General features: G+C 37.0%; 1 protein-coding gene, 1 long non-coding RNA gene and 1 pseudogene across 5 annotated transcripts in view; all 3 read right to left on the bottom strand.

The window, feature by feature from the left end:
* LOC149209602 (uncharacterized) overlaps positions 1-1610 on the bottom strand; it is a 77817-nt gene extending 76207 nt beyond the window's left edge. The window contains exons 1-2 of one of the 3 annotated variants that reach the window (XR_016252235.1): positions 1347-1590; positions 858-1213 (exon numbers count right to left, since the gene is read on the bottom strand). This is a non-coding gene — a long non-coding RNA (uncharacterized LOC149209602). Of the gene's footprint in view, positions 1-857; positions 1214-1346 lie in introns of those variants that run through there. The other 2 variants (XR_016252236.1, XR_016252234.1) reach the window with 2 other exon arrangements.
* Positions 1611-3899: 2289 nt separating this feature from the next.
* On the bottom strand, positions 3900-5313 carry LOC149209601 (uncharacterized; annotated as a pseudogene). The gene is made up of 2 exons (XR_016252233.1): positions 4435-5313; positions 3900-4337 (listed from the first exon to the last, which is right to left on the bottom strand). The product of XR_016252233.1 is annotated as an uncharacterized LOC149209601 (transcript).
* A 4476-nt stretch (positions 5314-9789) lies between these two features.
* Positions 9790-11351, bottom strand: LOC149209600 (uncharacterized). The gene is made up of 4 exons (XM_089398683.1): positions 10607-11351; positions 10207-10509; positions 10044-10069; positions 9790-9853 (listed from the first exon to the last, which is right to left on the bottom strand). The coding sequence occupies exons 1-4, from the start codon at positions 11291-11293 to the stop codon at positions 9790-9792; spliced, it is 1080 nt and encodes a 359-aa protein (XP_089254809.1). The 5' UTR covers positions 11294-11351.
* Between the last annotated feature and the right edge of the window lie 5540 nt (positions 11352-16891).

The following is a 16891-nucleotide window of genomic DNA, read 5'->3' as shown; positions in this document are numbered from 1 at the left end:
GAAGCGGAGACATAATTTAAAGTCCAGATATAGAGTAGCAAAAAAGTAAATAAGGAAAATATTATGCTGATCACAGAAAGCTAATCTTCGCAACAAAATTCATTGGAAGGGCTTAAATTAGTACAGTAGCCTTACTTTTGAATGTGAATCGGTGGCTACGCTGTTAGGCTAGTCTGTGGAATGGTAGCAGTAATTACAGCGGGTTTGTGGTCTACGTATGCCTAGTTTCGATGCCAATATTTTCAGAATTGCTTCCTTTTTATAATATTTTAATTTAAATAGCCTGTGTAGATTAGTTAATTGTAAAGTGCCCCTGTTAATGTATTTTTAAATCTTCGATTAATTTTATATGTCTTATCAAGTTCGCTGGGTATGTTTAGATATCATAATGATACAGATTCGGCTGTTTTGATAGGTCTGTAAATTATAATGATAGTGATTAAAATCAACTAGATATTATGCACCTTGATTAAGGTAACTCATAGGTCTGTAAATTATAATGATAATGGTTAGAATCAATTATGCAGGTTGACTAAGGCAAATCAAGAAAATGAGAAACAATAATTTATTTTTCATCGTTACGTTACTGTCACTTCCGCTCTCTCAGATTGATATGTTGTCCGTATTTAAATTTCCATTAGAAAAGTATTTTGGTTACAGATTCAGAATTTCTAATGAATCAAAGAAAAAATTTCTAACTATGAAGCATATTAAATAACGTAATTTTTTAAAAACAGACTGGTATTTGTAAAGTTAGCCAAGAACATGAGAGATACATATTTATCTCTTAAAAAATAGAATATGCAAAAGAGAATACAAAATGACATTTTCCCTACAGATTGTGTGATGCTGTTCCATCCATAATAATTATAATCTTATAAAAAAATATACGTACCGGGAATTAACATTTGAAATTTTATTTTTATCTATTCAAATTTACATTAATTCTGAACAATAAAATTAATAAAGGATATAGAACTTTATTCTGACTTAATACATATGTATCCAATAAATGATACGAGTCGACTGAATCAACCTAGTATTATGAGAGACAAACTACCAGAAACAGCATTTTGGTTATTGTAAAGGGAAGCCATAAAAATATTGAAGTCCATGGTGTTGTAACTAATATGTATCTGGTCATTCTTTGATTTTTCACTTTCGTGGAGGAGGAGGGTCTCGAGGACACCAGCAGCAACAGAGGAAGGATAAGCTGCAGCAAATGGTAATTTCTGTTAGCAAGATATCAAACTCAGTAAACCAAATTTAAACCGCCAAAAACTACATGATTGAAAACAATCGGATATATCAACATTCACAATGTCGCGTTAATATTTTAGAATTACCATGCATCTAAACAACCGCAAGGGCCGCAGCAGCCACCATCAGGACCAGGAGGGTCAGGATGAGGATGAGGACCAGGACCAGGACCACTCCCGCCTGCAGGTCCTCCGGGAGCTCCTTGAGGATCCATTTTCAGATTTTATGGCTAACTCTATTAATAATAATTTCTTTCTTGATAGTATCCAGATCTGTGTTTGTTTCAGTTGTAGGTACAGAATTGTTGATGGAATGCCTTATATACAACTCTGAAAGTGCCCCGTTTTTCAAATAATCTGCAGCTGGCACATAGTTAAAAACTTGTAGCTCTACAACTAATTGCAGGCTTGCGGGTTTCTCAAACCGTCTGCCCGTAGCGCACAGTTAAAGTCTTGTAACACGATAACTAATTGCAGGCGTGTACGATAAGTAATAAAAGGTAAAATAAATTAGGGTTTCTGTGCAAATTAAAGACCTACCAGTCAAGAGGCCTTTCCTTCTCTAACCATGCTCTTTTTTTTTATATTTGATCGTGTTTTCAGACATGTAAAGTCTTGTCGTGTTGTTTTGAGAATCCGAATTATTTCAACATAGTTGCATCTATGTTTTTATTTCGATGTAAAATAAAAATATTTCATTGTAGTTACGTAATTGTCTCTTCTCCATACATCTATTGGCCGTTATCCAAGTAAACGGTTGCGTGCAATTTTTCATAGTTTAGTTGACGATGATGAGTCTGCAGATTTATCCTTATACTACGAAGCCGTTCTGATTCTTTATATAGCTGTTACTTGTTAAGCCTTCTAACATAAAATCGTTAATTACTTTGTGCTAAAGCCCCGAAATATCGACTTTGATGCCCTAGTGACTACACGTTAATATGACATAACAGGTTAGAAAACAAACTCTCAGTAAACAATGAAATCTGTCAGATGAGATGAAGATGAAGTTGGGAGAGTGACGACATCCATAGATATTCGTTTTAGTTTGAACATGTTTTGACATTTTTCATCTAAATCTATTAATACATTTTTTAATAAATAAATGTTTTCACATTGTTCATCTTATATTTATCATGGTTTATATGGGAATAGGTATGGAGAAATTTTTTAAATTATAGATAGCTAAGATTTAATAGGTTGAAAATATTATGTCTTGTCTATGATAGGAAAAGATTTTAGAGTTTTCACTAGTGAAAGGGTAAAATGCGCTTTTTATTTTTGAAAATCTATTAAAAAAAAATCTCTTATTATTACTTTAAATTTTATTTGTATACTTTAGGTTTTTATTCTATTTCATGAAGTTCTTATTATTAGTCCCTGCCATCTGGCATTCGGCAGGGACTATTGTAATCGATCGGCAGGGACTTAGCATTAGTTTCAAGTTCTATTACTGTGCTATATTGTGCTTATTACAAAGTTTTCTCAAACGCGCTGTGCCGGATAACCAAACTTTACCAAACTTTTATTTCGAACTTAACTTTTGCCATCTTATTTGGCCTCTTCCCGAGGCGGAAGAGGCCCGACCATAGCTTAAATTGGTTTTAAGCCTGCTGCATTCTGGCTAACCGTTAACGGGTTTGAACTAATGCTGGACTAATGCCAGCATTAAATCTGAGGCATTTTATGTTCTTATTGCATTTGAGCTATCTGAGGAGGCTGAACCGGTTGATATCGTTGTTGCAATGTGTCACTCTGCATGCAGCACAGATGCTGTCTTTCTTGCCTCTTTGCTGTGATACATTCCCCGCCCACTTTCCCTTGCTGCATGAATTCCTCGAGTTGCTTCCCTGTGGGAGGATAGGAGCGGAGAAAGACTAATAGCTGGAACTGGAAGCTGGACCGTGGGAGGATAGGAGCGGAGAAAGACTAATAGCTGGAGGAACGCCTGAACAACTCTCAAATGCTGAGACTGTGGCGGGATTTCTGTGCAGAGGGCGCAGAACAACTCTCAAATGCTGAGACTGTGGCGAGATTTCTGTGCAGAGGGCGCAGATCATTCAGGTAAATCAATTTAAATTCTGCATGTCTATGAATACTTAATTTACATGCATCTACACTGTACAGAGCATTCGATGCTACTTACATATATTTCTGGAAAATATTTATGCAAAATTCAAATGAAACGGATCGTATGATAAGCTTTATCGAGTGTTTGAAGACAATAAGCTATGAATACTTCTTTTACATAGATTTACAGAGCATTCAATGCTTCTTCTACATATTTACTTCTGAACGAATTTCGAATAATTTCATTTCCATAGAAATTTCTACAAAACTACTGAAATTATTTAAAGTTCAAAAAATTTCATTCACAGTTACCTCCTTGCAGGTCTTGGTCGCAGCTTTTATGGAGATTTGCCTGTACGCGTATATCATGATAAGTATGTTATAGGCATTATCTGTTTCCTTCGGAATTTTCCATTTCCCTTTAATACGTTCAGGATTGGTAACAAGTCCAATCTCCACTCAGGCACCGCTGAATAATCAGCCCTGAAGTCCAAAATCCAGAACAAGTTGGTTGTGACTGGATTAAAACCCATCATACATACCAATTAGTTGTTGTGATTATAACAAGCTACAGGAATATAAAAGAAAAAGGATTATCAACCAAAAAAGCTAGCAATGCATGATATCAAAACACAGTGACACACTAAAAATAGCCCAAAAATGAAAGCAAGGAGTTTCCATAAAGGTGGGTAATTGTGTACATACCTCAATGGAATCGACTGTAAGTAAGAGGACAATAGTTTTCTCGCAAAATCTCTGTTTCTCCTCTGCATCCCTGCACAGATGCCGACGATAGGCATAGTTTGTGAATAGAGATCTGAGCTCCTTCAGCTTGGCCTTTGCTATAGCAAGGTCTCGTAGGCTGCGAAGGTTTTGGGAACGACGAACCAGATATTCCCGAAAGCAGGTCTAAATGATCACAGCAACATCCTGGGGAGACAACTCCTTCTGCTTCCCCTTACAACTGAGTTGACCAGTTGCTGCAGCTCTCCTTTTGGCCAACACACCCTGCCATGTTACACACAAATAGTTGTCAGCAAAAGAAGACCAAGAACAAGTAATGTGTTTGACAACATTTTCAACATAAGTTTCATCTTTGTCTTGCCTGGATTTTCTTACACGCCTCATCATCATCTGAGTGGCTGCTGCTGCTACTGCTGCTCCCACCGCCTTCTTCAAGTGGAATGACTCGGATCTTAGCATCTGAAGACTTGTTATCATTGATAACAGTATATTTTTCAACTCGAATGGTTTTGAACTGCCACTGCCGCGCTCCAGGAATTGTTATTGTGATGGGATCGGTGACTTTATTCTTAGATTCTTCCCATTTGTATGAAATCTTTCCCTTCACACCATTATCCCCCTTCCATTCTTGCTTTAAGGACTTCTTCACAGTACATGCACATGGCAGTGGCTTTGCTTTTTCAAGTTTAGTTTCCTTCTTGGCCTTCAAATCCTTGAGCTTTTCCACACTCATCTCCATCGTTGTCATTCGATCAGCCAGGTCCTTCACGAATTCATCCCTGCGGAACTGAGCTTTCTCTACTATTCTTTGAACAACGAATGAATCCCCACGTCCTCCTGTGGTCTGTCGAAACCTGCGAATGGTTTTGTGAGAAGGAGTTGTCTCCATCTCCATTGCTATACGATCTGTGCAGGCAAAGGTGAAGGGCTCCTTCTCTATGGCCTTCTTCACATTCGAATTGAAATCGCAGAGCCATTTCTTTCTGATGGCAAAGAAATCATCCTCCAATGGAAAAGGATTCCACTCTAGGTCTAGGTCTGCAACCATCGATTTTTCAAATATGCGTTTGTGGGTTTCTTCAATCCAGGAAGAGGATGGACTTGAGTAGTAGTATTCCACCCAGCTACAGTGCCCCGGCATATTTGTTTGGGTTGGGTAGGAAGAATGTCACTAAAACACAGAGCAAAGAACTCGGGAGCCGAACAAACTGTTCGAAGAAAAATCTAATCTTGAAGACGAAGGTTTTTTCCGGACATTTTCCTATTCTTCATCTCAAGAAATTTTGGGGAACTTGCCTTTACTTCGCAGAGGAAAGGCCATTGAAATACTGTTGCTGGTGTTCTCAGCTGGGACGCTTGCTTTGCCATTGCTGGTGCCTTTGCTAGCCTAGACATTTGTACTGACCACCAGAATATTCCAATCCACCTTCACACAACGGGCACTTTCCAACGGCTCCAAAAAGCATGCATGCCATCGGCACTGGCATTACATTAAAGAGAATCTGTAAGTATATGTCCTTGTAAACAGCGTTAACGCCCTGTGATGTATTTCAGGCCCTGACAAAATTCCCCTCAAACCAAATCAATAACCGGAATTTCTTTTCTTCTCTTTTCCGCCCTTTCCGCACATTGACGAGCTCCACCCTTTTGACGAGCGTATTGACGAGAATGACTGTACAGGAAAGCCAGCCTAAAAGCCAGCCTTAATGGCCATTACACAACCTCTCCTTGAAGTATATAAGTCTACCATCTCGCAAGCAATGAATGTCGGTGTTGAATCCATTATTGTTACCCGGTTGGGGCGGAGGAGATGCTTGCTTGCTCGTGAGGGTGCCATAGACGACTTCTTAACTTCTTGACATCAAGAACCTTTTGTCATTCACAGGAACAACAGACTGCCAAAAAATAGCGAAATACTAAAATGAGAACTTTACAGAGTATCTACAGTAGTCACCACGGAAAACAAGGTTTTCTTCAAGAAATAAGGACTTGATGTATGAAATCGTGTAAAAACTAAGAAATCCATGGGCAAATCAGCCTCTCAGGGTAAAAACTGTTTACAGTGAGTCTTGCAAATATTATCAGGGCAGCGTACCAGTAATGGCGGTCACTGTAATTCCTGAGCGATTCCCTCTGAACTGAGCTATTCCAACGCAATAACACTTAATTACGGTTACTCTGGCCCAGTGGGAAATGCATGCACTGCTGCTGACACGTGAAATCCATGCAAAAGGCAATATGTGTGTTGGAGCGACTGCTATTCTGCCCCGTTGGATTGGCCCGCGGTGCCGTTGTGAACCGACGATCTCCATCTGCATTCTTTCGGGAAGCTCCAACTCTTGGATTGATGGTGATGGGACATGTGCCACTCAATAATAAACCACCCTCTCATTTGAGTCGAAAATGGATGATAGCTCTAGGAATCCTTGCAAATTCTCTTCACGTGCATTTTCGCTTTGAAAGCACGCACGCAGATTAATAAACCTGTTTATCTCGACCACGAAGATGTTGGGCTTACATTGTAAAACAATTTTAATATATATGAAATCGCTTCAATACTTCTTACATTGATTTCACACCGAGACAGTCTAGCTAAAGATTCATGATGTTATGCTCTATGCCTGCATCACTGCAGGTATGTCTATTGCACGGTTACATTAGTTTTTATTTTTCAAAAAATAAAAGAGTTTGAGATGTGTGTTGAAACAAAGGAATGGAAGGAGAAAACATTGTGGACAGATTTACTAAAAACACAATTAATATATTTTTTTACATAAAATTAAAATATAAACCATATAAATAGTACTCATAAAACTAATAAATACTAAACAACCTATCTAATGTAAACTTTATTCCAAATTTGAAACCATTCTTTTCCTGTTGTGCGAAGCATTATTCCAAATTTGAAACCCTTTTCATGTTGTAGGAGTTATGCATCAGTCTCTGATATTGGGATCAAAGTTGAAACTTGGAAATGGGACGCTTGTATTCTTATCAAGTAATCCGATAAAAAGGCAGATCTGAATTTGTTAATGGAGAGTGAAATTTACTTTATCTTTCCGGGGTCATTTGCTTGTAGCTATAAATTTTCGTAACTTTGATGACCAATTCTGATTTTTCTGCCTTCTACAGCTGCGCTTTATTATGCGACCACGCCTTCGAGTAGGGGTCAGAGTCAATCTGGTTGCTCCATATGACCCTACCCCTAGGCAGGGACTAGTTAGGTTTTTTTTGGGGTCTATTCCATGAGGTTTTTATTTTCTTAGTTTACTTATGTTTTATTCAAGTGTTACTCGTTGATTATATTAGGTTTTGTTTTAGGTTTTGTTTGTTTATAGTTTTAGAATTATTATTTTTAATAATTAAGTTTCAGATCTTATTATTTAGGTTTAGGTTAGGTTTTCTTATTTTAAGATAATATAATATTAAGTTTTATGTGGTTGTTTTAGATTTTATAATAATAAGTGTCTGCGGCGTTTTTGTATGTAGACATTTTGATATGGTTTGTGTGCATTCATTTGATATGGCATTACATTATCATTGCATTCATCATGTATGTGCTTTCAACATTGTATTCGTTGGCGTCCCCGTGTGTTTTCCATGGTTTTTTTTATTCAACCGCATTATTTCTACCTTTATTGCATAGTCTTGCTGCAGCCCTTATAATATGATTTTCAAAAAAAAATTAAATGTAGTTTTAGATTTTATAGTAACCCTTATAATACGATTTTCACAAATTTTTTAAAATGTAGTTTTAAATTTTATAGTAATAATACTAGTATAATCATATTAATAAATGTAATATATAAAAATTGGAAAATGATGCTTATTTGTTTATATAAATTATATTAGCAATTATGGTTTATAGAATGTGGAAAATGATGTCAAATCAACTATATTTACTACTAGCACAATTACATTAGTAATGTGGTTGATATACGCCAAAGGTGTATAATTGTGATTATTGTGACTATTGTGACTATTATTATTAATTAATATTACTACTAATAATAAAGACAAGCTATATACACCCTAAGATAGATATTATAAACCCTAAAATAAACATGGTTGACCATGGTCGACCATGGTTGATTTTCATATAGACACGATCTTTGTCATAGTGCAACACTGGACTATGGTTGACCATGACTGATTTTCATATTGAGACAACCTTTGTCACAATGTGATGTTGGACAATAGTTGAGCATGATTGATTTTCATATTGAGACAATATTTGTCACAATGCGACATTAGACCACAGATGACCATGGTTTTCATAATGCGACATTGGGCCAAGAGATAATGTTTATCACAATGCGACATTAGAACATGGTTGACCATGGTTGATTTTCATATTGAGACAATCCTAAACCCAAGATATATAAACACTAAGATAAACTTTTATAAACCCTAAAAATCACATTACAAATATTATAAACCTTAGGGATTATAAACAATATTTAATTAGTAGATGAAAAGTGTTAGATAATTTTGAACTACACATCAAATGAATCTAAGATTTCTATTTTAAAATGTACGCATGCACCCCTAGATGAAAAGTTTTAGATAATTTTGAATGGTGTACTTGACTTGAGGCATATTAAAACAAAAACTCAACATACTCTTATACTTATACTACTCTCCCCACCTCCTCCGTAGAAGGGTACATGATTCAATCCTTGCTTATTTGATTTTGAAGTAAAAATTTAAGTTACAAAACATTAGTCCCTGCCATTTGGCATTCGGCAGGGACTATTGTAATCGATCGGCAGGGACTTAGCATTAGTTTCAAGTTCTATTACTGTGCTATACTGTGCTTATTACAAAGTTTTCTCAAACGCTCTCAAACGCGCTGTGCCGGATAACCAAACTTTACCAAACTTTTATTTCGAACTTAACTTTTGCCATCTTATTTGGCCTCTTCCCGAGGCGGAAGAGGCCCGACCATAGCTTAAATTGGTTTTAAGCCTGCTGCATTCTGGCTAACCGTTAACGGGTTTGAACTAATGCTGGACTAATGCCAGCATTAAATCTGAGGCATTTTATGTTCTTATTGCATTTGAGCTATCTGAGGAGGCTGAACCGGTTGATATCGTTGTTGCAATGTGTCACTCTGCATGCAGAACAGATGCTGTCTTTCTTGCCTCTTTGCTGTGATACATTCCCCGCCCACTTTCCCTTGCTGCATGAATTCCTCGAGCTGCTTCCCTGTGGGAGGATAGGAGCGGAGAAAGACTAATAGCTGGAGCTGGAAGCTGGACCGTGGGAGGATAGGAGCGGAGAAAGACTAATAGCTGGAGGAACGCCTGAACAACTCTCAAATGCTGAGACTGTGGCGGGATTTCTGTGCAGAGGGCGCAGAACAACTCTCAAATGCTGAGACTGTGGCGAGATTTCTGTGCAGAGGGCGCAGATCATTCAGGTAAATCAATTTAAATCCTGCATGTCTATGAATACTTAATTTACATGCATCTACACTGTACAGAGCATTCGATGCTACTTACATATATTTCTGGAAAATATTTATGCAAAATTCAAATGAAACGGATCGTATGATAAGCTTTATCGAGCGTTTGAAGACAATAAGCTATGAATACTTCTTTTACATAGATTTACAGAGCATTCAATGCTTCTTCTACATATTTACTTCTGAACGAATTTCGAATAATTTCATTTCCATAGAAATTTCTACAAAACTACTGAAATTATTTAAAGTTCAAAAAATTTCATTCACAGTTACCTCCTTGCAGGTCTTGGTCGCAGCTTTTATGGAGATTTGCCTGTACGCGTATATCATGATAAGTATGTTATAGGCATTATCTGTTTCCTTCGGAATTTTCCATTTCCCTTTAATACGTTCAGGATTGGTAACAAGTCCAATCTCCACTCAGGCACCACTGAATAATCAGCCCTGAAGTCCAAAATCCAGAACAAGTTGGTTATGACTGGATTAAAACCCATCATACATACCAATTAGTTGTTGTGATTATAACAAGCTACAGGAATATAAAAGAAAAAGGATTATCAACCAAAAAAGCTAGCAATGCATGATATCAAAACACAGTGACACACTAAAAATAGCCCAAAAATGAAAGCAAGGAGTTTTTATAAAGGTGGGTAATTGTGTACATACCTCAATGGAATCGACTGTAAGTAAGAGGACAATAGTTTTCTCGCAAAATCTCTGTTTCTCCTCTGCATCCCTGCACAGATGCCGACGATAGGCATAGTTTGTGAATAGAGATCTGAGCTCCTTCAGCTTGGCCTTTGCTATAGCAAGGTCTCGTAGGCTGCAAAGGTTTTGGGAACGACGAACCAGATATTCCCGAAAGCAGGTCTGAATGATCACAGCAGCATCCTGGGGAGACAACTCCTTCTGCTTCCCCTTACAACTGAGTTGACCAGTTGCTGCAACTCTCCTTTTGGCCAACACACCCTGTCATGTTACACACAAATAGTTGTCAGCAAAAGAAGACCAAGAACAAGTAATGTGTTTGACAACATTTTCAACATAAGTTTCATCTTTGTCTTGCCTGGATTTTCTTACACGCCTCATCATCATCTGAGTGGCTGTTGCTGCTACTGCTGCTCCCACCGCCTTCTTCAAGTGGAATGACTCGGATCTTAGCATCTGAAGACTTGTTATCATTGATAACAGTATATTTTTCAACTCGAATGGTTTTGAACTCCCCCTGCCGCGCTCCAGGAATTGTTATTGTGATGGGATCGGTGACTTTATTCTTAGATTCTTCCCATTTGTATGAAATCTTTCCCTTCACACCATTATCCCCCTTCCATTCTTGCTTTAAGGACTTCTTCACAGTACATGCACATGGCAGTGGCTTTGCTTTTTCAGGTTTAGTTTCCTTCTTGGCCTTCAAATCCTTGAGCTTTTCCACACTCATCTCCATCGCTGTCATTCGATCAGCCAGGTCCTTCACGAATTCATCCCTGCGGAACTGAGCTTTCTCTACTATTCTTTGAACAGTGAATGAATCCCCACGTCCTCCTGTGGTCTGTCGAAACCTGCGAATGGTTTTGTGAGAAGGAGTTGTCTCCATCTCCATTGCTATACGATCTGTGCAGGCAAAGGTGAAGGGCTCCTTCTCTATGGCCTTCTTCAAATTCGAATTGAAATCGCAGAGCCATTTCTTTCTGATGGTAAAGAAATCATCCTCCAATGGAAAAGGATTCCACTCTAGGTCTAGGTCTGCAACCATCGATTTTTCAAATATGCGTTTGTGGGTTTCTTCAATCCAGGAAGAGGATGGACTTGAGTAGTAGTATTCCACCAAGCTACAGTGCCCCGGCATATTTGTTTGGGTTGGGTAGGAAGAATGTCACTAAAACACAGAGCAAAGAACTCGGGAGCCGAACAAACTGTTCGAAGAAAAATCTAATCTTGAAGACGAAGGTTTTTTCCAGACATTTTCCTATTCTTCATCTCAAGAAATTTTGGGGAACTTGCCTTTACTTCGCAGAGGAAAGGCCATTGAAATACTGTTGCTGGTGTTCTCAGCTGGGACGCTTGCTTTGCCATTGCTGGTGCTTTTGCTAGCCTAGACATTTGTACTGACCACCAGAATATTCCAATCCACCTTCACACAACGGGCACTTTCCACCGGCTCCAAAAAGCATGCATGCCATCGGCACTGGCATTACATTAAAGAGAATCTGTAAGTATATGTCCTTGTAAACAGCGTTAACGCCCTGTGATGTATTTCAGGCCCTGACAAAATTCCCCTCAAACCAAATCAATAACCGGAATTTCTTTTCTTCTCTTTTCCGCCCTTTCCGCACATTGACGAGCTCCACCCTTTTGACGAGCGTATTGATGAGAATGACTGTACAGGAAAGCCAGCCTAAAAGCCAGCCTTAATGGCCATTACACAACCTCTCCTTGAAGTATATAAGTCTACCATCTCGCAAGCAATGAATGTCGGTGCTGAATCCATTATTGTTACCCGGTTGGGGCGGAGGAGATGCTTGCTTGCTCGTGAGGGTGCCATAGACGACTTCTTAACTTCTTGACATCAAGAACCTTTTGTCATTCACAGGAACAGCAGACTGCCAAAAAATAGCGAAATACTAAAATGAGAACTTTACAGAGTATCTACAGTAGTCACCACGGAAAACAAGGTTTTCTTCAAGAAATAAGGACTTGTTGTATGAAATCGTGTAAAAACTAAGAAATCCATGGGCAAATCAGCCTCTCAGGGTAAAAAATGTTTACAGTGAGTCTTGCAAATATTATCAGGGCAGCGTACCAGTAATGGCGGTCACTGTAATTCCTGAGCGATTCCCTCTGAACTGAGCTATTCCAACGCAATAACACTTAATTACGGTTACTCTGGCCCAGTGGGAAATGCATGCACTGCTGCTGACACGTGAAATCCATGCAAAAGGCAATATGTGTGTTGGAGCGACTGCTATTCTGCCCCGTTGGATTGGCTCGCGGTGCCGTTGTGAACCGACGATCTCCATCTGCATTCTTTCGGGAAGCTCCAACTCTTGGATTGATGGTGATGGGACATGTGCCACTCAATAATAAACCACCCTCTCATTTGAGTCGAAAATGGATGATAGCTCTAGGCATCCTTGCAAATTCTCTTCACGTGCATTTTCGCTTTGAAAGCACGCACGCAGATTAATAAACCTGTTTATCTCGACCACGAAGATGTTGGGCTTACATTGTAAAACAATTTTAATATATATGAAATCGCTTCAATACTTCTTACATTGATTTCACACCGAGACAGTCTAGCTAAAGATTCATGATGTTATGCTCTATGTCTGCATCACTGCAGGTATGTCTATTGCACGGTTACATTAGTTTCTATTTTTCAAAAAATACAAGAGTTTGAGATGTGTGTTGAAACAAAGAAATGGAAGGAGAAAACATTGTGGACAGATTTACTAAAAACACAATTAATATATTTTTTTACATAAAATTAAAATATAAACCATATAAATAGTACTCATAAAACTAATAAATACTAAACAACCTATCTAATGTAAACTTTATTCCAAATTTGAAACCATTCTTTTCCTGTTGTGCGAAGCATTATTCCAAATTTGAAACCCTTTTCATGTTGTAGGAGTTATGCATCAGTCTCTGATATTGGGATCAAAGTTGAAACTTGGAAATGGGACGCTTGTATTCTTATCAAGTAATCCGATAAAAAGGCAGATCTGAATTTGTTAATGGAGAGTGAAATTTACTTTATCTTTCCGGGGTCATTTGCTTGTAGCTATAAATTTTCGTAACTTTGATGACCAATTCTGATTTTTCTGCCTTCTACAGCTGCGCTTTATTATGCGACCACGCCTTCGAGTAGGGGTCAGAGTCGATCTGGTTGCTCCATATGACCCTACCCCTAGGCAGGGACTAGTTAGGTTTTTTTTGGGGTCTATTCCATGAGGTTTTTATTTTCTTAGTTTACTTATGTTTTATTCAAGTGTTACTCGTTGATTATATTAGGTTTTGTTTTAGGTTTTGTTTGTTTATAGTTTTAGAATTATTATTTTTAATAATTAAGTTTCAGATCTTATTATTTAGGTTTAGGTTTCTTTAGGTTAGGTTTTCTTATTTTAAGATAATATAATATTAAGTTTTATGTGGTTGTTTTAGATTTTATAATAATAAGTGTCTGCGGCGTTTTTGTATGTAGACATTTTGATATGGTTTGTGTGCATTCATTTGATATGGCATTACATTATCATTGCATTCATCATGTATGTGCTTTCAACATTGTATTTGTTGGCGTCCCGTGTGTTTTCCATGGTTTTTTTTATTCAACCGCATTATTTCTACCTTTATTGCATAGTCTTGCTGCAGCCCTTATAATATGATTTTCAAAAAAAAAAATTAAATGTAGTTTTAGATTTTATAGTAACCCTTATAATACGATTTTCACAAATTTTTTAAAATGTAGTTTTAAATTTTATAGTAATAATACTAGTATAATCATATTAATAAATGTAATATATAAAAATTAGAAAATGATGCTTATTTATTTATATAAATTATATTAGCAATTATGGTTTATAGAATGTGGAAAATGATGTCAGATCAACTATACTTACTACTAGCACAACTATATTAGTAAATGTGGTTGATATACGCCAAAGGTGTATAATTGTGATTATTGTGACTATTATGATTATTATTATTAATTAATATTACTACTAATAATAAAGGCAAGCTATATACACCCTAAGATAGATATTATAAACCCTAAAATAAACATGGTTGACCATGGTCGACCATGGTTGATTTTCATATAGACACGATCTTTGTCACAGTGCAACACTGGACTATGGTTGACCATGACTGATTTTCATATTGAGACAACCTTTGTCACAATGTGATGTTGGACAATAGTTGAGCATGATTGATTTTCATATTGAGACAATATTTGTCACAATGCGACATTAGACCACAGATGACCATGGTTTTCATAATGCGACATTGGGCCAAGAGATAATGTTTATCACAATGCGACATTAGAACATGGTTGACCATGGTTGATTTTCATATTGAGACAATCCTAAACCCAAGCTATATAAACCCTAAGATAAACTTTTATAAACCCTAAAAATCACATTAAAAATATTATAAACCTTAGGGATTATAAATAATATTTAATTGGTAGATGAAAAGTGTTAGATAATTTTGAACTACACATCAAATGAATCTAAGATTTCTATTTTAAAATGTAGGGTTGCACCTCTAGATGAAAAGTGTGAGATAATTTTGAATGGTGTACATAACTTTAGGCATATTAAAACAAAAACTCAACATACTCTTGTACTTATACTACTCTCCCCACCTCCTCCGTAGGAGGCTACATGATTCAATACTTGGTTATTTGATTTTGAAGTAAAAATTTAAGTTACAAAACATTTTAGAGTTGATAAAATTTAGAGTAAGAAATTAGGAAAAATTATTCTATTACCTTATACCATTATCCTTGAGACAATCCTTGTCATAATGTGACGTTGGATCATGGTTGACCATGATTGAGCATGGTTGACCATGATTGATTTTCATACCAAGGCAATCTTTGTCACAATGTGATTGATAAATCCAAGGGATTCATAAACACAAGGAATTTATATTATAAACCCAAGGGATTTATGTTAAACCCTAGGATTAATATTATAAAGCTTATCAATAATATTATACCCTAGGAATATGAACTCTTAGATTAACAAACCAAAGGGATTTATATTATAAATCCAAGAGATCAATACTTAAAACCTAAGGGAATAATATTAAACCTAAGGGATTAATATTGTAAACTGAAGGTATATAAATGCTAAGAAAATATTATAAACCCTAAAACAAACATGGTTGATGATGGTTGATTTCCATATTAAAACAATATTTATCACAATGCAACATTGGACCATGGTTGACCATGATTTATTTTCACATTGAGAGAATCTTTGTCACAATATGACTTTGTACCATAGTTGACTATGGTTGACCATGCTTGACCATGGTTGATTTTCATATTGAGACAATCTTTGTCACAATGTGACGTTGGACCATGGTTTACCATGGATGACCATGGTTATCATAATGTGGCGTTGGACCATGACACAATCTTTGTCACAATGCAACGTTAGACCATGGTTGACCATTGTTGATTTTCATATTGAGACAATCCTTGTCACAATGCGATGATGGACTATGGTTGACCATGATTGATTTCCATATTGAGACAACCTTTGTCACAATGCAACGTTTGAAAATTATTAACGAATTCACATCTGTAACCACCTCAAGCATCACTTCTCCCTTATCCTGCGGGGTTTTCCTTGTTGTTGAGAACTTGCATTTCCATTTTCATAGGAGACGTCCTGGAAGCCAACTGAGTTCTCTTAAGCATTATTCTCTTGTAGCTCAACCATTGTTAGCAGTCAATCCCTTATCAACTACATGTAATCGTGGAAAGGATAGAACTTGAAAGGGACATGCTCATAATCTAAGGGCTAAGTCCATATATCACCATGATACTCTAGATGAATTGATTCCAAAAGTGGCTTTGAGATCTTCATCTACACACATATTATACCATAGGATGGATGCATTATCCTCTTTGTAATATCCATTTTTTTTTTACAAAAGCCCCTATGGCATTACCATTACCTTCTAGGGTGTCTCGTTCCTAGAAATCATATAGTAGGGAAAAAAGTCGGACCCCTCTTGGAGCTGTGAGAAACTGTTCTTTATGTGGGTTATAACATTCCTCTCAAAATATCGTAAATAAACCTATGTTATTCATGAAATATGGACCATTCTGAAAGATGTTGTTTCTATCTTCCAAATCCGTAAAAATAATAGTGAAGAAATATTTAGCCCTCAACCTTAATTCAAGTGAGCCCTTTGGCTTCCACTTAAGCTGAATCCATTTCACAATATCTTGTTCTTTATGCCAAATGCCCATCAACTTTCCATGATCAATGCATGATCTTTCTTTGCAAATAAATTGCCTATATTGTTCCAACTTGTTATTTAGAATAACAAATTTGGTATTTCATGTGTCTTTTGGGAGACATTTTCCTCTCATGTGGAATTGCCACCATGTCCACAATACTGGATTTTCCGCATTTCCTCCAAGCCTGCCAAAAGAGCTCGCAACACCATCTATCTTCCTAACTATGCTAATGACAACATTCTGATAGGAGGGGGTTTCACTCACCCCTCCCCTAGGGGATATTCATGGGAACAATCAAAAGGCCAAGATTAGAGAGGATGACGTTGATTCACAAGGTGAGCATCGTGAACTAGTTTCTAACTCTTAATATTC

This window comes from Pinus tabuliformis, chromosome 1_2 (assembly GCF_031772625.1).
Source record: "Pinus tabuliformis cultivar Carrire ecotype Pingquan chromosome 1_2, CPIR1, whole genome shotgun sequence".
Lineage (NCBI taxonomy): Eukaryota > Viridiplantae > Streptophyta > Pinopsida > Pinales > Pinaceae > Pinus > Pinus tabuliformis.
The sequence above is the reverse complement of the archived record's forward strand: the minus strand, read 5'-3'. Positions and strand labels throughout refer to the sequence as shown.